Source organism: Heptranchias perlo, chromosome 25 (assembly GCF_035084215.1).
Source record: "Heptranchias perlo isolate sHepPer1 chromosome 25, sHepPer1.hap1, whole genome shotgun sequence".
Lineage (NCBI taxonomy): Eukaryota > Metazoa > Chordata > Chondrichthyes > Hexanchiformes > Hexanchidae > Heptranchias > Heptranchias perlo.
Window position 1 is genome coordinate 29,110,416 of NC_090349.1, and position 19,345 is coordinate 29,129,760.

Below are 19,345 nucleotides of genomic sequence, written 5' to 3' on the forward strand. Positions count from 1 at the left end.
GTTACATTATAATGCTGCAGATGTGTGAAATATAACTGAACAGTTTCTACTGTTTGACATGTTCTGAAATGATTTTAAGCCTTTGAAAAACACAGTAGCAATTCTGCTTTCACATAAAGACAAAAAAGGAGTTCCTATTCAAAAAATACTGTGAGCCAGTAATCTATGTTACATTTATTGAAATCTGTTTTTATGTTTTGGTATTAATATTCAGAATTTTTATTGTGCAGGTCTTTTGAATTTAGAGTTTAATCCAGTTCGAGCTGTCAATTGCACCCATACCTCAAGATTAAATCTATGGTTAATCCCAATTAACACACACACATCAGTATTGGCATGTTGCAGCTTTAGTAGGAGAAATTTGCAGGACTATGGGGAAAGAGTAGGGGAGTGGGAATAATCGGACAGCTCTTTCAAAGAGCTGGCCCAGACACGATGGGCCGAATGGCCTCCTTCTGTACTGTATGATTCTAGGCGCAGGCACTTTCGAGTTTGGTGCTAGTGGGCAGCATCAACATAGAACGCACCTTCAGTGACCTACAACAGCAAATGCCATTTATGTAGCATCTTAAATGTAAGAAAGGTCCCAAGGCACTACACAAAAAGGTGCACGGCAAAGGTACGCTGAGCTAGATGGGAGGGATGTCCAGAAGCTTGGTCAAAGAAATGGGTCTTGAGGTTTTTAAAAATGAGATACATATAATAAATATATATAATGTTCGAAAGTGTAGAGCTGAGGCTGCTGAATGCAATGGTGGGGTGAAGGGTGGAGTTTCACAAGACTGGAGCTAGAGGAGAAGAGCATTAGGAAGGGGTTTCAGGGCTGAAGGAGATTACAAAGATACAGTGAACATGTATCATTTATAAAAGGCTGAATGTAGTTCAATGAGGGCAGAGGCCCTGAGGATGTAGGTAACAATGTACTTCAACTACTTTTAATAATCTACTTTATGAAGACAGCTATAAGCATTTATTTACTTAAAAGTGTTTTAGTTGTTCCTTCCAAAATTATTAAGCTTCATTTGTCCAAGAAATGTATATCTAGCTGCAGGTCAGAAAAATAAAATCTAATTCAGGGAGTAATCATCCTTACGAATGATCCACAAAAGATTCATTGGCAAAGTAATGTTCCATGTTAACTGACAAGGTCAGGGAGAATGCACCAAGATCTTCACCTCTTTCTGCTTCAGTCACAGTTAGAATTCTGCAGCTGCCCAAAATTAGAGCTGAGAAAGTGATGAAAGCATTGAGGTCCTTGCTCAACTACACTTCTGTAATCATTTGCCAAACCTGACAACAGCTTGGCACCAATCAAGGTTCTCATCCCAATCAATACTGATGTATAACAGAGCAAACTAGTCCATCACTAACAAATCCTCCTACCACAGCAGCTCCTGCAAACACCAGAGCAATTTGTCAATCAAATAAATTCTCCAAGATTTGATGAAAGATTTTTTTCAGTACCATGGCTTCCACTATAGTGAGTCTTGTACAGCATTTGTCAGGCTTTGTGCACTTGGCTGCAGAAGCATCATCTCTGGTATCTGCCAGTAATGGATCAGTTTCATATTGTCACCATCAGATGTCACACAGCCTGTGTTACGAACCAACTTGTTTGAAGCTTAGCAGGCTTCAGTTAGAGTATGTGTACGCTGTCTTTTCCATGGATGTAGATGAAGATATGGGCAAGAGTACTGGGATCTTGAGGAACATCAACAGGAAAGGTAACCATCCTTCAGTGGCTCAATGAAGTGGGACATAGTCTCATTTTCATTAGCTGGGAGGCTATTGCAGCGAACCTGGATTCTGGGAGGGATTCCACTAAACAGACAGATATTCCCAGGTTTTATTTTCTCCCACTATCTGGGCATCCATTAGAACAGTACAACAAAACATAGATCTGTTTGTGCCAGTCTCATTCAGTCCTGACAGCCTGTACATAGTTCTTCTCACATTCACGAATCATTGTCACACAATCTGTGGCAGACTGGCCTGGTTTTCTAAGTTCAGGAAATCTTTAGTACAAGGCAGAAATCCAACTTCTCCAGAAAAGGACTCTAAAAGGCTGGATAACTGGGACAGTATTGTAGGGTAAAATGCAAATAAGAATAGCAAACACACTAGGTGAAGTCTATCAGCGTAGATAACTGCAGCTGGAGCCCAAGCTACTGGTCAAGGTACTGATAGTGTCCACACTCTCTGCTAAATGTCTTCAATCAAAATCTATCTCTGCAACTTTCAACCTGACCTGTGGTTAACTCATCATCTCAATTCTGGCAATCTCCTAAATACTTGCAGTTTTCAGTAAAATCCATGCCTTTCTGGCGATTCTCATTGGCTACTATGTAAGAAGGCGCAGGATTTTTTTTTAAAATAGAACTTTGTAACTTTCCAATATTAAAGTCTTTTTGATCAGCTTTGTGTGTCCACAGTACAGGCTTAAAACAAAATTCTGTATACCATTTTAATGACTGTTATATGATCTTCAGTTGTCTGGCAAATTAAAAAAATGATGTAATTTGATTTGTTTTAATACAGTCCTGTTTAATTCAGTGCATTTCAAACTGCTCCAGTTAATCTAAGGACATGGTAGCCCAAGGATTAAATATTTTTAATGTATTTCAAGGAAAAAAGTAAAATAAACCTTGTGCAGTTAAAAATTAGAATTTGGTAATAGTTGTACCTAATGGATAATGGATACCTGTAAGTGAATTACAAGACAGTAATCCAATTTTGGGCTTCAAATGACCTCCTGAACCATAAGAGCAGAGCTGTGTTAATCATCTGAAACCTGAGATTGGATTACTGCCATAAACTTACATGTATCTGTTATAAATTATATTATACATCAAACATAATGATTTTTCATTTAAAGTTGTTGTACTAAAGATTGTGGTGGTCCTTTTCATCTATGTGGAGGTATCCAAATGTTAGAATTTGCCAGTTATTTTTTATAACATCGATCAACAGTTTTTTTTTAAATGATCTGGAACTTGAAGACACGTTTGGTCAAGCAATAAAACCTGCATTATTACTGTTTCTTTCACAGTGTATCATAGGAAAGTTCACTGATCAATGTTAAACAATGATAATGAATAATTATGTCCTTATTTATTGCTCCTTATGTAAACTAGGAGCTTTGCCGACCAATTATTTTGGTAATTAAATCTCTCGGGCTTTTAAAACATTAAATAATTCAGATATGTTAAAATTGTGCTACTTTCCAGTTCAGTGTGCGTTTTTACTGCAGGCACTAATTGGAGGCCAGTTCCAGCTTGGTAGTACAACACTTATACTTTCTTGTTCTGGTTGGAGGGCTCCACTTTCCATTGTTAAATTTTAAATGTTTTAAGAGTACAGATAGGGTATCTCCATGCTCTAAATATTTCAGTCAACTCTAAGTAAGTTTATAAAGTTACCAGGATGTCCATATGGCCCTCTCAACACTTCTGAAGCCAGATTTGATACAGTAGTAGGGTTATACTCCGTGTGGTGTTAAACCCAAACGATGTGAGCCTGCCTGTTCCAGGGTTCTCGCCCCATTTCACTTCAGAGTCAGATTGGGCAGGTTCCAGAATGCTTCACAGTAGCACTAAAGTTGCAGTATAAATGCACCCTTGCTGCCTTCTATAATATGCTACTGTTAAACTAGGTAAGTTCCAACTTGTCCAGAACATGTTTTCAGGCAATGCATTGGTCATTGGCCTACCTGGTTAATAAAATGTCAGAAATAAGTTTTGGGATTTGCTTTGTCTTAATTATATTTTTAGCCTTTTATAGATTAGGATCTGAATGACCAAATGTAAATGATGCTTTAAGGTACTACACTGTTCTTCATGCAGCCTGGTTGAAAAATCAGCTAATTGTTTACATTACAGAAAAATATATTTTGCGTGTGCATATAGTCAACTCCATCGCTTAGTGGCCCTGCAGTGATTGCATTGTAATTGTTGATCCTTTACTGCGACATCATCAAGCATCACCGAAATGGACTGCCCTGTTGCTCACGGTCTGCCATGACATCTTCCACTAGCCAACAAAGGATGTAAAATTGAATAAAGCGGCCCTCAAACTTCTTAGTCCATTTTAATTTTTAATTAAAACTACTTGATCATTCCTAGTTACCTTCTGATCCATGAAGCGTTGTTCTTGCATTGTGCATTTTTACATTTTCTTTTTGGGTATTGCAAATTTTTCCTGTGATCACGGTTACCGTATGTACAAAAGTAAGTCTGTTGCTTTAATCTAGAATAGTGGCATTGAGTTACAATTATTGACGATTAGCTTAATGCAGGATAAATAGTGTTTGGTGGCTTTGGTATATAAAATGTTTTTAATAAAAGAAAATGATTAAAGCTTGATGGCGAATGACCATGGAACCTTGAATTATGCTAATAGCGGTTGGAATCTTTTGTGCTTTAGAATATGTTGAAAGGTGGGAACTACTCCAAAAACGTTTGCCATGTGTAATTATAATGGTGGGGAATGGCTCCAAAATAATTGGAAAGGAGTAAAATACCTTGTTCTTGGTATAAGCACTGAAAGTTTCCCAGGGTAAGAAGAAAACACTTGTCTTGTGTCAGCAATTCCTTCAGGAAAATAGCTAAAGGTTAATAACAGGACTATTCTGAATGGAGGGTGAGAGTTCCCCACAATATTCCCGACAATTATTTCTGTATCTTAAGGGATGTTGTACAATTTCTGTGTTCCTGCTTGGTTGATAATTCCTTTGGCTACAGATCAACTAGAAGTTTTAATTTTATTCTTAACATTAAAGTCAACAAGCTTATTTAAGATTCCTCAAAGTGACTTAGTAGTTTTTGCCGCAATGACCTTCACTAAGCTTGTAAAATGATCATTTGCAAATTGTCTCCACAGTTGGAAGTCATGTGTTGTGCCTGCATGTAGATTTTGAAAGCTTGACAAAGCATTGCCTGTAAAGTAAGGATTTAGTTGTGCCTTGGCTGGACGTAATCATTGTACCATGTAAAGGTTTTATTAAATTCAGCAAATACATTCCAAAATTAATGGGGAGAACTCTGGAGAACCATAATTGCAGTGAGGCGGATGTAGAAATTCTCCAATTACAAAGCATTTAATATCAATACAAATTAAGTGCTTCTATGTGAAGTGGACTTATGGGATTCTAAGGCTGATTTTTTTTTTCTTTAAAGTCATTGAATAGATCTCCAATAGGTAAGAACATCATAATAGCAGCTGCAGTTTCCATGCCATGGTTTCGGATGGCTCATGGTAAAATGACTTCTGAATAAATTAAGATGGTAGTAGCTTTGTTTGGTAATTATTGGCCTCATTAGTCCTCGCATAACTCACAAAACAGAAAAATACTCAGATTACAGATGCCTTATCATGTTAAAGATTGTCGATCTAAACATGATGGACTGAGTAAATTTGATGAGGGCTGCTGAAAAATGTGCATCCGTACTGGGGCTATTTGAAGCTTCGTTCTGATCAGAAGCATCAATAGACATAGACCACTAAATAAAATCAGTGTTTGGAAGGAAATACTCAGATATTCAAACAGTAGAGGATTCCAAGTTAACATGTGCTGTATTTCTTTTAGAGTGAACAAATCTTTCTTAGAAGTCTTACTTAAATCTACTTGTTTTTATGATTTCTGGTTTTGTTCAGATATTTACATCAGGTGTTCACAGACATCCATTTGCTCCTGGTGTAAAAGGTGAACATTTTAAAGTTTGAGAAAAATGTGTTCTGCAAAGCGAATACAAGAGTCCTGAGATTTGAATGATGAACTCATGAAGCTGTTAACTCAATTTTATCAAGTTAGTGATTTACTTATATTTTTACACAGGAATATTGTCATCGTTGGAAAATAGTGAATTAATTTAAAAAGAAAGCTCTGATTTTGTGAGAGGACTAGAATTGCTTTTTCCAATAAAACCCTCCTCCAAATGTGCAGCATAATCCTTTGAACTATTATTTCCAATGTGATGTGAAGTCACAAAACAAAGCTTGTCCACTGTGGTGGTAATAAAGCTACAAACTGCAAAGTCAAATTATAATATGAAGATTTGCATTATAAAGAATGTAAAATGGTTAAGAATCTGTTGAGGTGTCGGACGGTCAAGGTTCATAAATTAACAAGCTACTCAAGTTTCGTGAACTTTGACAGCAGACCCCTTAAAATGTTAGACCTTGTAACACATGTCCAGAAATCAGTTATCCATCATGCAATGCATGCATTCTAAGGTGTAAAGATATTGTGTAATCATTTTTACTGATACTGGGGGAATTATGTTATGGAAGCTGCCTTGAGAGATCTCTGTCATTAATTTAATCTTTAAATTGCTTTCACCTGTTGTAAAATGCAGAATAAAACATGAGTGAGTGAGGCTATAAAATATTTAGGGATGTAAGCTGTATCCGAAATGGGAAGAAAAACTGAATGGAAGGCTGAAATAAAAACAAAAAATGCTGGTCAGTTGGCATCTGAAAATGTTAACGCATCCAAAATGTTAACGCATCCAAAATGTTAACGCATCTTTGTCTTACAGAGGCTGTCTGAGCTGCTGTGCCTTTCCAGCATTTCTGTTTTTATTCCCCTTCTCCCACAGCCCCGTGAACAGTCTCGCAGTAATGCTGTTGCCTACTTTACCTTTGGTTTCATTACATCAGCAAAAGGGGGATGGTTTTCAAAAATAAAAAACTGTATATATTCTTTTTTTTTTAAATGGTGGGATATGATGAAGTGAATCTGTAGTCTCTTAGCACACTGTAGGGCTGCACTACAAAGCAATAAGATATAGGCTCCCCACGAGTTTAATTTGCTATGTTACCATATTACATTATATATACAATTATAATAATATACGCACACATACCTCCTGTACGGCACCCTGGTGTGTGCTTAGGTCATTATATCCCATATTGCTGAACAGCTCATTAATGGAGAATTTTACTGGTTAGAAACGTGTTGCTTTTTACTGGGAATTACCATGTGTGATCGGTATTATAAATTGGCCAGTATTTTAAAACAAACTGCTTATTAACTGCTTGCCTGACCACATTCATAGCCTCATTGTTATGAAAAACTACAGTCTTTTTTATTTAAGACTTATTAACTGTATACTATGAATTTAGATATAAAAACTGGGAAGCCAATGCTACATTTCAGTGCTACAAAACTGCCACACAAAGTTCAAAACATCAAACAGAAAATAACAATGTTTTCCATGTATAAATGGTGTATTGCAAGATGGCTTTAATTTCAGTTTATGTTTGATCAAATCAGTTACTAAAATATGTTGTAAAAATCGTATATTTTTGGATCAGCAAACTTGTTTCCGAAATTATGGCAGATGAGTTTGTGTGTGGGGAGATAAAATTTTAAGCTGAAAATCAATACATCACAAACTTGAGATGAAAAAGAATATTACAGAAAGGAGAGATTAGGTATATGTAAGCTTGTTCATAATTTAACTTTTCAATGGAATTAGTACAATTTTTCTAACAACACTTGACTTTTTTTATACCTAGAATAAAATAGCACCAGTAAGTAAATAGTACTGAGAAAGAGCTGTCTGGGATTTATTTGTGAGCTGTTGTTGGACCGTGTGCAGCTGTGGTACTATCTTACACATTACAGTTAAAATCAGCTGAACTAGCATTTTCCACTGTTGCTATGACAGCAAACAAATAGGGCAGAGACCTGTTTCTTGTTATCTCTTCTCCTCGTATGTAACCCATGTATGTAACAAAACCCTGGTTAGACCGCACATGGAGTACTGTGAGCAGTTCTGGGCACCTCACCTTCAGAAGGACATATTGGCCTTGGAGGGAGTGCAGCGTAGGTTTACTAGAATGATACCCGGACTTCAAGGATTAAGTTACGAGGAGAGATTACACAAATTGGAGTTGTATTCTCTGGAGTTTAGAAGGTTAAGGGGTGATCTGATCGAAGTTTATAAGATATTAAGGGGAACGGATAGGGTGGATAGAGAGAAACTATTTCCGCTGGTTGGGGATTCTAGGAGTAGGGGACACAGTCTAAAAATTAGAGCCAGACCTTTCAGGAGTGAGATTAGAAAACATTTCTACACACAAAGGGTGGTAGAAGTTTGGAACTCTCTTCCGCAAACAGCAATTGATACTAGCTCAATTGCTAAATTTAAATGTGAGATAGATAGCTTTTTGGCAACCAAAGGTATTAAGGGATATGGGCCAAAGGCAGGCATATGGAGCTAGATCACAGATCAGCCATGATCTTATCAAATGGCGGAGAAGGCACGAGGGGCTGAATGGCTCACTCCTGTTCCTATGTTCCTATGACGTGTCCAATGGCAACTTATTTAAAAGCTGGGACACTCAATAATGACTACGTGAACTTCCCAGTCCATGTTTGAATCCATCTCCTTAATTTCAGGATTGCCACACTCAATGGGAATTGATTACTCAGTTATCCAAAATCAGACACAAAATACCTTCACTGAACCCATGTATGTAATTATAGCAATAGTAATGACATGCTGCTTTTACAATACCTCTTAAATCGTACCACTGGCTTAGTGGATTATGTACCAGATGGCGTGATATTGAGCTATACAGACCTGGAGGGTCGAAGGTTTGATCCTAGGTCTTTATTGTCAGCTGATCCCGGCCTGGACATCCGTGGGCCACTACTGGCCTCTGTATCCCTGAACTAGGGAGAGAGATGAAATCAGCTAGATTCCCACTCCAGATCACTATCCAATGATCCTCCTCCTCAAAAGTGAGCAGAGGTGGATAGTAAGCAAGGATAGGATCCGGCTCAGTTGCAATTGCTCCCACTCCCCAACTAATAGCCTGTGACGTTCATTTAGGCTCATGTGAAGAATAACTACGTTCATGAGTTAATAAAAGGGTTCTGGTGGCCATAATACTGCACCTCAGCATGGGTCATCACCTGCAGAATAAGAGGAGGCAAAAGTAGGGGGAAGACAGACTAGTTCTTATTGATCATGCGGCAATCATTAACAAGCAGCAGTCAGTAACATGGAACAGCAAAAGTGTGAACAGCAGTAGGAAAATAATCTGCACAAAATTTCTCTTATCCACCAAGTCAGGAATCTGATCCATTTGCCATCTATATATATCTTGGCGCATATACAGTCTATGCCTGTCAATTTGAAGTCACATAATTCTAGATACGTTGAATTGTGCTTTGGAAACAAAACCTTCAGTGCTGTTTTACTGCAGCTGATTAATTTGATTGCAAGATCATTTGAATTTTTTAGCACTAAAACTTACTTCAAATTAATGGGAGGCGACTGTAATTGTTCCTGCAGTTGGTGGTGGTGGTGGGGGGGGGTGGGTTATGATTTTCCTGGATTTCTGCTAAGGTGTTCAGGAAATCCAGACCCCTCCAGAGATCAGCTCATTTGCTGTGGGGGTGGGGGTCATTACACTGCAATGAGATGCATGTAGGCAGTGAGCAAAATTGGAAGAATTCAGAGCATGGGAGCATTATCTTAAAATTAGGGCTAGGCCAGTTAGGAGCGACATTAGGAAGCATTTTTTCACATAAGGGGTAGTGGAAATATGAACATACGAAAATGACGGGCAGGAAGAAAACAGCTGATTCGTCAAGCCTGCCCCACACTCATGATGGCTGGAGCATCATGACTAGACGTTTCCTGCCCCCCACCCCGGCAGCCATGTCATCCCCTGGGTAAGGCAAAAAAAAGAGAAAATCCCAGGGCCAGTAGGGGAGGGGGGTTGGGGGGAAAGAAAATTCCTTTCCGACCTCCTCAGGCAATCAAATCCAGTCCAGGGCATGACATGGACCACACGTTCATTATCTATTAATCCACTTGCCTTCTATATGATGCGATCTCTGCCCCAGCCAAGAACCGGTCCAGCTGCCTCTTGAAGGCATGCAGAGAGTCAGCACGCACGCATTCCAGAGGCTCAGCCTGGGAAAAGAAGAACTGTCTAACATCTAGCCTATTCCTACTTTTGCATAGTTTAAATACATGTCCCCTGTCCTCCCTAATCTGTCAAACTGGAATAATCTATCAATAGGCATGTAATCTAGCACTTTCATTATTTTCTAAAACTCTATTAGGTTGCCTCTAAGCCTATGCTGCTCTAGAGTAAATAGACCCAGCTCTTCAAGCCTAGTAAATAGACCCAGCTCTTTAAGCCTAATCTGGAGCACTCTTCCCCCAAGATGCTTGGTCAATTGAAATTGTCAAGACTGAGATCAATAGATTTTTGTTGGGTAAGGGTATCAAGAGATGCGGATCAAGGGCGGGTAAATGGAGTTGAGGCACAGATAAACCATGATCTAATAGAATGGTGTAATAGTCTTGAGGGGCTGAATGGCCTACTCCTATTTCTATATGCCTAAAGTGATTTCCCCACATACCAAGTTGGACGATGGGAGATTCCTCAGGAGAAGTGGATGGGAGAGATAGGAAATGGTGAGGGTTGCTTAAAATGGCTAGGGAAAATGTCATCCCTTAGCACGTATTGTGACTACTTATATAGATACAAAATCTGGATAAATGGACTACACCTTCAGAATCATTAGTGTAGTTTGTGATTTTACTGTGAGGTATAGAATTGATATTTTTTTGCTGTAATTTATTATCTTTTTGGGGAAAGGTGAAGGTGTGTGTGTGGTTAATATATAATACAGGTAGTAGGACGTTTAAATAAAGAATATATAATCAAAAGCTTGAAAATGTTATCTTTTAACATTAAAATAAGCTCTTGTTAAAACAAATTTTTGTTCAGCTTCAATATGGGTTTAAGGTTAAAAGGTTCAGTGAACCATTTTTTTTCTATTGTACTCATCAGGATGAGGAATGTTAGTGTTGGGAAATGGAGCAAATTCTATTTGCAGAATCCATTGTCAGCATTAAGCATTCAGATCAGGTCAGTTATTGCACAGATAAATGCTTCCTCTACTCTGCCCCAACACTGTACATCAGCCCCAGCTCAGAAGTGCACCCACTACTCAATCATTGTGACATTTTTTTATTGCCAATTGCTGTCAAATCAGGCATAGTACCCTTAGAGTCAGCAGACAGATTTGAGTTCATGTCCCAGAGGTAAAAGGCCAGTGTCTAGCTGACTTCACCTTCCAGACACTTCTGCATTAAATCCATTGTAAAAATAAAAAAAAGTTCCATCTCTTCCCCAGCTGACAGGCGGCTTCTGTGAAAAGTCACCATGGAGATCGGACCATTGCCTGAAAGATGCAGGCGACGTCCTCACGTAAGATTAAGAGCTCTGAGTGGTTCAACTGCTATTGCATTTATAAATCTTTCTCTCCCCTGTATCACAAAAAAAACACCCTCAGTGGTTAATGTCACTACTTTAAGTTGTATCCCAAGATTATGGGGCAACGTTTAACTTTCTGCTTAAGGTTTTAATCATGAATTGTGAGCCTTAGGCTTTGATCTTTATGGCTACAAGGGATCTATTATCAAACCTAATTTTTCAGGTGCTGGTTCAGGTATTTGCTTGAGGTTTCTGGCTTAGTTCCTTGTTGGGACGTTGTTTCTACTGGTTCTCATTACTCTCGAGTCAGAGAATGAGCACTGCAGTGTTGCAGATACCTCTCCGACCTCTAATCGCTTTGAGTGTGCCTTTTGTAGTCTATTCAGTTGATCCCTGTTCACCCCTACTGTATCTGAAATATATTATCAGATCAATTTCTAGACTTGCTATGGAGTTGAACAGCCAGGTCTAATTGTCCACTCCACCACCACCCCCCTCAGATGGATGCTTGCTTGGCTACATACTGCTTCAGAATACTCTTACCATATTGGATCAGACTAAGAATGATTGTGTTACAAATTTAAATTAGTCAAAATGGTGATTTTTTTTTTAATTTTAAGAGGAATAATATGGGGGGTTGGAAGAATTGCTCTGGTCACGACATGTAATGTCATTGTAAATACATTCAAAAATCAAAAAGAACATTCTTAAGATGCCATGACACTTAGTGGCTAGAACAATTCTTCCCCTACTGTGGACTTTTGTAGAGAACACAGTTGTGTTTGCAATCATGGTAAGGGTTTGTGGGGGGAGAAAAATGCACCACAGAGTTTTGACCGGCTCTTATTTATTGCCTTAAAGTGAAATAACAGTTGCTTCCTTCTGCTATAGATAATGGATATAATACAAATCAGACATAAGTGCTCCATTTAACTCTGGTTCACATTAACCCTGATAAGCTTATGCATTTATCAATTCCCATGGTATTGTGGTGGACATTGAAATGATTTGACTGAATGCTGAGTAGATTACTGAAACATGCCAGGATCGCTAACACATTTTTCTGGTTTACTAGGCTACAAGTGCTTTGGACGCAGAAAGTGAGCACCTAGTACAAGAGGCCATTGATCGGGTTATGCAAGAGAGAACGGTTTTGGTAATTGCGCACAGACTATCAACTGTAAGAAATGCCTCCAAGGTAAGTTGAGAAAGCATTTTGGTTTGGGGGAGAATTGCAAGTCAAATGTCTAAAATATGCTACAGTCATGTCAAATTACTGTCCGCTGTTGGGAATCTCCTCACTGCTGTGAATTCAGCCCACAAATGAGAAATTAAATGTGGCCTGTATATTGTGTAAAGCAAAATATTAAATGATAAAAGTGTTGGTTGGCAAGTTTTGACCGTTACTCGAGATGATCCTGGATTCAAAAAGTTTACAGTACAGAAGGAGGCCTTTTGGCCCATTGAACCTGTGTCAGCTTTCTGAAGGAGCTAACCGCTTAGTCGCATTCCCCGACCCTATTAACTTTTTTTCTTTTTCAAATATTTATCCACTTCCCCTATTTAAAAAAATAATGGATTCTGCTTCCACCATTGTTTCTAGTAGAGTATTCCATGTCCTAACAACCCTTGTATTTTTTTTTAAATCTCCTAAAAGAACCAAGGAGGAGATGAGGAGAAATCTTTTAACGCAATGAGTTATGATCTGGAATGCACTGCCTGAAAGGATGGTGGAAGCAGATTCAATAGTAACTTTCAGAAGGGAATTGGATAAATACTTAAAAAGGAAAAGATTGCAAGGTTATGTGGAAAGAGCAGGGGAGTGGGACCAATTGGATAGCTCTTTCCAAAGAGTTTTCACAATGGGCCGAATGATCTCCTTTGCTTTATGGTTCTTTGGGCTCAATTTTGAAATGGTGGTGGGTTGGCAGCAGGGTGTGGGTGGGTGGGGGGGCGGGGGGGAGGTCCATGTGGCAAACCCGAATAAAGAAATCTTACTGTTTCCGACACGATCACAACGTAATTGATGATGATTAAACTCTCCGGGTTTCGCGCCCGGCAGCCAGCCTGATTGACAGGCTGGCTGCCGTCAGGAGCTGCAACGTGGGGGGGGGTGGTTAGAGAAAGAGAGAGAGTGAGACATCATCCAGTGCTGGAATGGAAGGTCGGTTGGTGGGGGGGGGGGGGCGGGGGGGGGGAAGAGAGGGGAAGGTCGGGCGGGGGGGGGAAGAGAGGGGAAGGTCGGGCGGGGGGGGGGAAGAGAGGGGAAGGTCAGGCGGGGGGGGGGGGGAAGAGAGGGGAAGGTCGGGCGGGGGGGGGGAAGAGAGGGGAAGGTCGGGCGGGGGGGGAAGAGAGGGGAAGGTCGGGCGGGGGGGGGAAGAGAGGGGAAGGTCGGGCGGGGGGGGGAAGAGAGGGGAAGGTCGGGCGGGGGGCGGGAAGAGAGGGGAAGGTCGGGCGGGGGGGGGGGAAGAGAGGGGAAGGTCGGGCGGGGGGGGGGGAAGAGAGGGGAAGGTCGGGCGGGGGGGGGGGAAGAGAGGGGAAGGTCGGGCGGGGGGGGGGGGAAGAGAGGGGAAGGTCGGGCGGGGGGGGGGGGAAGAGAGGGGAAGGTCGGGCGGGGGGGGGGGAAGAGAGGGGAAGGTCGGGCGGGGGGGGGGAAGAGAGGGGAAGGTCGGGCGGTGGTGGGGGGGGGAAGGGCGGGGGGGGAAAGAGAGGGGAAGGTCGGGCGGTGGGGGGGGGGAAGGTCGGGGGGGGAAAGAGAGGGGAAGGTCGGGCGGGTGGGGGGGAAAGAGAGGGGAAGGTCGGGCGGGGGGGGGGGGAAGAGAGGGGAAGGTCGGGCGGGTGGAGGGGAAGGTCGGGCGGGTGGAGGGGAAGGTCGGGCGGTGGGGGGGGGGGAAGGTCGGGCGGGGGGGGGGGGGGAAGGTCGGGCGGGGGGGGGGAAGAGAGGGGAAGGTCGGGCGGGGGGGGAAGAGAGGGGAAGGTCGGGCGGGGGGGGAAGAGAGGGGAAGGTCGGGTGGGGGGGGGAAGAGAGGGGAAGGTCGGGCGTGGGGGGGGAAGAGAGGGGAATATCGGGCGGTGCGGGGGGGGGAGGGAAAGAGAGGGGAAGGTCGGGCGGTGGGGGGGGGTGAAGGTCGGGGGGGGGGAAAGAGAGGGGAAGGTCGGGCGGGGGGGGGAAAGAGAGGGGAAGGTCGGGCGGTGGGGGGGGGAAAGAGAGGGGAAGGTCGGGCGGGGGGGGGGGAAAGAGAGGGGAAGGTCGGGCGGGGGGGGGGAAAGAGAGGGGAAGGTCGGGCGGGGGGGGGGGGGGGAAAGAGAGGGGAAGGTCGGGCGGGGGGGGGGGGAAAGAGAGGGGAAGGTCGGGCGGGGGGGGGGGGGAAAGAGAGGGGAAGGTCGGGCGGGGGGGGGAAGAGAGGGGAAGGTCGGGCGGGGGGGAAGAGCGGGGGGGGGGGAAGAGAGGGGAAGGTCGGGCGGGGGGGGGGAAGAGAGGGGAAGGTCGGGCGGGGGGGGGGAAGAGAGGGGAAGGTCGGGCGGGGGGGGGGAGAAGAGAGGGGAAGGTCGGGCGGGGGGGGGAGAAGAGAGGGGAAGGTCGGGCGGGGGGGGGAGAAGAGAGGGGAAGGTCGGGCGGGGGGGGGGGAGAGAGGGGAAGGTCGGGCGGTGGGGGGGGAAGAGAGGGGAAGGTCGGGCGGGGGGGGGGGAAGAGAGGGGAAGGTCGGGCGGGGGGGGGGGAAGAGAGGGGAAGGTCGGGCGGTGGGGGGGGAAGAGAGGGGAAGGTCGGGCGGGGGGGCGGAGAGGGGAAGGTCGGGCGGTGGGGGGGGAAGAGAGGGGAAGGTCGGGCGGTGGGGGGGGAAGAGAGGGGAAGGTCGGGCGGTGGGGGGGGAAGAGAGGGGAAGGTCGGGCGGTGGGGGGGGAAGAGAGGGGAATGTCGGGCGGGGGGGGGAAGAGAGGGGAAGATCAAGGGGACATCGGGCTGAAGAGGGGGAAGATTGGAGAAGGAGACATCGGAGAGGGAGACATCGGACATCGGAGCAGGGTGGAAAAGTGGGTTTTATTTTGTGTTTTCACTTCATGCAATGGTTTTTTTATTTAATTTATTTTGTTTCTTTTTGCTTGATCCGGCCCTTCACGCCTGATTTCACCAGGCGTGAATCAGCGCCCGTGGGAAAGCCGCCCAGGTAAGTTTAAAAATCGATTTAACTACCTAATATGTTACAAGTGCCTCAAGTACCTCAATGAGGTACATTTGGCTCTTTAACTATCATCCCACCGGCTTTAATTGCTGGCAGGACCTCCGGATTCGGGACGCCCGCGCGCACACAGGTCCGTGGGGAACTCTGAAGTCGGCGGGTTGAAGCCGAGCTCCGAACCTGAACGGGACAACCCCGATTTTCGGAGCCTCCCCGCCCCCAAGGCACCCGCAATTTCCCGGGAAAATCAAACCCTATGATTCTAACCTTTGTTCTTCAGTGATTTTAAATTTATACCTCTAGTTACTGACTCAGTGGAAATAATTTTCCTGCTTTTTCTTGTCAAAACTGCTTATAATTTTGAACACCTCAATCAGATCTCTTAATCTTCTTTGTTCTAATGAAATGAACCCACCCCGTAGATGAAAAGTCTTTCATCTACGGTATCATCTTAGTGAATTTTATCTGAACCATCTTCATTACTTACCGCTTTGCTTTCGTACTCTGTATCTTTATTTTTAAAACCTCTGATTTCATGGGCTTTTTTTCTAAAAAGAGCTTTATCAACTTGTCCTCCCACTTTTAAAGATTTGTGTATCTGAACCCCGAAGTGTCTCTGCTCCTCAACTCCTTTTAAAGTTTTGCCATTCAGTCTATATGGTCATACATTTTGGGAGGAACAATATCACTTCACATTACTTCACATTAAATTTCATCCGACATGTATCTACCCTCTTCCTCTTTAATGCTGCATTGAATGTTATCTTAGGAACAGACAGAGTTCAGGTAAAACAGGCAAGTTGACAGAGAATCCCACCCTCCTTTTGCTCCCTGAGGATCATAAGTGCTACCTCAATGGAAGAAACCCTTCGTATTTGATCCTGGCACCGCAGATTTTCTTTCTTCTCCATATTTCTTTTTGCTTTTGCTGAAACAAAACATAAACTTGGCAAAGATGATTTTTTTAAATAAACAAAATTGATCGTGAAACAGACTAAACAAACTGACGCTGATGATAGAAAGCATATGCACTCCGCAGGGATCCTCTTGGTTTAATTCACCAGAGTGTGGCCGCTTTACTTTTTAACCATGGTAAATGGATGCACGCATGATTGTATAATAGGGAAGTCCTTAAAATTTTATGCATACTTTTGAAAAAGACTGGATTTTTTTTTAATTGCAAGAAGTATATATGGAGGTCAGTTCTTAAACCATTTATCTATCTCTAATGTATTTTCCAAGACTAGCTCTTGATTTTCATACAAAATGGTCCTTTTGAGTAAGAATGCTTTCTTGTTGGAAATTAAATGTTCAGCCTCCAGGGTCCTCACATGAAGAGTCTAACAGCAGTCGTCTGCTCTGTATATTGAAACCAGGCCTTCAGCTCTGCCACTGCCCATGTCCCAAGACCTAGACTTAAGATATCGGCCCAGAAATTGAGCTGAGCAGCGAGGAAAAGACCCCGCCCCCCCACTCCCCCACTTGTTGGTTATAAACTCACCCACAAACTTTTTGCGGGCTTCTGGGTGCCAACTTGCTTCAATGGTGAGCTGCAAAAGGTGCAGCGGTCTTTCCCGGGCTTCTGTGAGTTGGGGAAAGATCTCTCTCTCTCCCCTCAATCAATCAGCTTGAAGCATCTTTGACGAGCCGCGCAGTCAGAACCAGGAAGTGAAAGCTACAAAATCAGTTAGGGAAAGTGAAAAAAAGAGAGGGTAAGAAATATCGAATTGAAAGACAGGGATAAAAGAAACAGAAAGAAAAAGTTTTTAAAAATCGTTTTTAAAGAAAAAACATTTTAATAAACGTCGAACAACAATTAAAATCAGAAGTAATGAGGCTCCACATTCTTAAAAGTTAATTTTCAGTGCCAGAGAGGTTGTTTGGCATTCTTTAAGACTTACCACATCGTTAAAAGTTAGTTTAGACCTAAAAAAAATACCAGTGTACCTTTTTTATGGAGAGATTAGCTCATTTCCAGCAGGGTAGTGCAGCAAGTTCGCGCTGGTCCATTGATTCAGCCGGCGAGCTGTTTTTCCCCGCGCAGATTTCAAACGCGCAGGGCAAATGGTCGAGCAATTCCCGCGTTTGACTGTGCGTGTGCACTCGCCAGAACTTGCTCTTCCATTTGCTCTGAAATAACGGTGAGCCCTGTTAGCCTCGCCGTTATTTCATGAGCAATTTCCGGCCATCGTCTCTCTGGAAGGAAATAACAGCTGATGCTTAGATCAAAAGGACTGTGGACATGATACCTTTCACTTTAAAGGGTCATATTGATTGTGCCTTCAGTTATATTGAAGGCGGTAACTACACGGTGTTAGATATTAAAAGAAATGGAAGGTTCCTTACATTATTGAAAAGATGCCCGGAAGTCAGCAGAAACGGTTTTCTTTTTTAATACTACCTACTATTATTTTGGTTCCAAAGAGGACAGGAGAATTCAACCGAAGAAACTTGAGCAACTCTTCAGAAAATGCCTGTCAGTAATAGCTGTATCCCTAAGGATATTATGGCTTGTGCAAGGTTTTGCACAGTTTCTCTGCCACCCAATGAGGTCTTAAATGGTATAGTTGTTCCCTTGAAATAATATTTGCAACTGGGCCAAATCAGATTTTCCTACTGTATTATCCCATCACATTCCACTGCTTTCCCTTCCTTTTTGAAGCCATTTTTTTCTCTCCCTTATTGTCTTCACACCCTTCGTTCCTGAAGACATTGGGCATGATTTTAGCATAGAGCCGGGAACTGAGTGGCTGGGTAGATTATGACGTGGGAAACCCAAAAGTCAAGTGAGCGCACTGGATTCTGCGATCGCAGCTCAGTTGAAGGCAATTGATTTCACTTCCAGGTTTCCCATGCGACAGCCAGCCAGAGTGACAGGCTGTCAGGAGGGAAAACAGCCAGTTATCGGAGAGGAGGGAGGGAGGGAGAAATCGTGGGCCGTGGAGGACATTGGGGAGGGTCTGATGCTGGAGGCGGCCATCGGGGCTGGGGTTTCAACCATGGGGGTTGGGGTCCTTTGGCGGGGTCTTGATCATGGGGGGGGGGGGAAATGGGGAACGGTCCCGGGGGTGAATGTTGGTTTAAATCCTAACCAGCAATTTCTGAGTTGGGGGTGAATGAGATTCTGTGATCCTATGCCAGAATTTCTGCTTGGGGATGGGGAGGAGAAGGTTTCTTGGCCTATCCTGGAATTTCTGTTATGTGTTTGTAGTCCTGTGCTGTGGAGATGCATTTGGGCTTATGGTCATTTTTTGGGGGGTTGTTCTCTGATATATACTCATTCGATTGGTTCCAATCTTTACTCAGTGTTTGGGGTTTGATCTGTTATGTTTTTGCTCAGTTGAGTGGAGGCAACGTTCACTATTCTACCAGGGGATGTAGAAAATGATGCAATGGTGGTGCTGCGGGAGAGAGATTTCTTTTCATTGGTTGCAGTTTTTGCTGGTTGATCTCCCATGGCATTGCACGTGGTGAGTCAAAACCAATGCAACTTTTCACACCAACCAAGGGAGATAATTGAACCAAGACATGGAGGGAAGGGGTGAGAGAAAGGGAGAGGGTGAGAACAATGAAGGTAGACTGAGTGAGGAGGAGAGAGAGGGCGGATAGAGGGTGAGGACAGGGGAGGGGTGAAGGAGAGATGAGGGGAGAGGAAGATGGTAAGGGAGAGGAGAGAGGGAAAATGAAAGAAATGGGGAGGAATAGAGAGGGAACAGGGAGAGAAAAAGGTGAGGTGGAAATGGAGAGAAGTGATTTCATGATCAGTGCAATATAAGTAACACTCATTTTTTGAACTTCCTAACAGTACTCGCATTAGCATTAAAAGATAAAAACCATAACGGATGTCCCTGGCAGTTATATTCCGCTGCATATGAGAAATGTGGTGGATTCAATCAAAGGGCCTTTCAACCACTGTTGAG

At 43.2% G+C, this 19,345-nt stretch overlaps 1 protein-coding gene across 1 annotated transcript in view; it reads left to right on the plus strand.

Moving 5' to 3' along the window:
• The window catches only part of LOC137342388 (ABC transporter B family member 1-like), a 122,599-nt gene that overhangs the window by 89,817 nt on the left and 13,437 nt on the right, over window positions 1-19,345 (plus strand). The window contains exon 18 of the mRNA XM_068006318.1: window positions 12,323-12,445. Within this exon, the coding sequence (XP_067862419.1) occupies window positions 12,323-12,445 (123 nt within the window). The remainder of the gene's footprint in view (window positions 1-12,322; window positions 12,446-19,345) is intronic.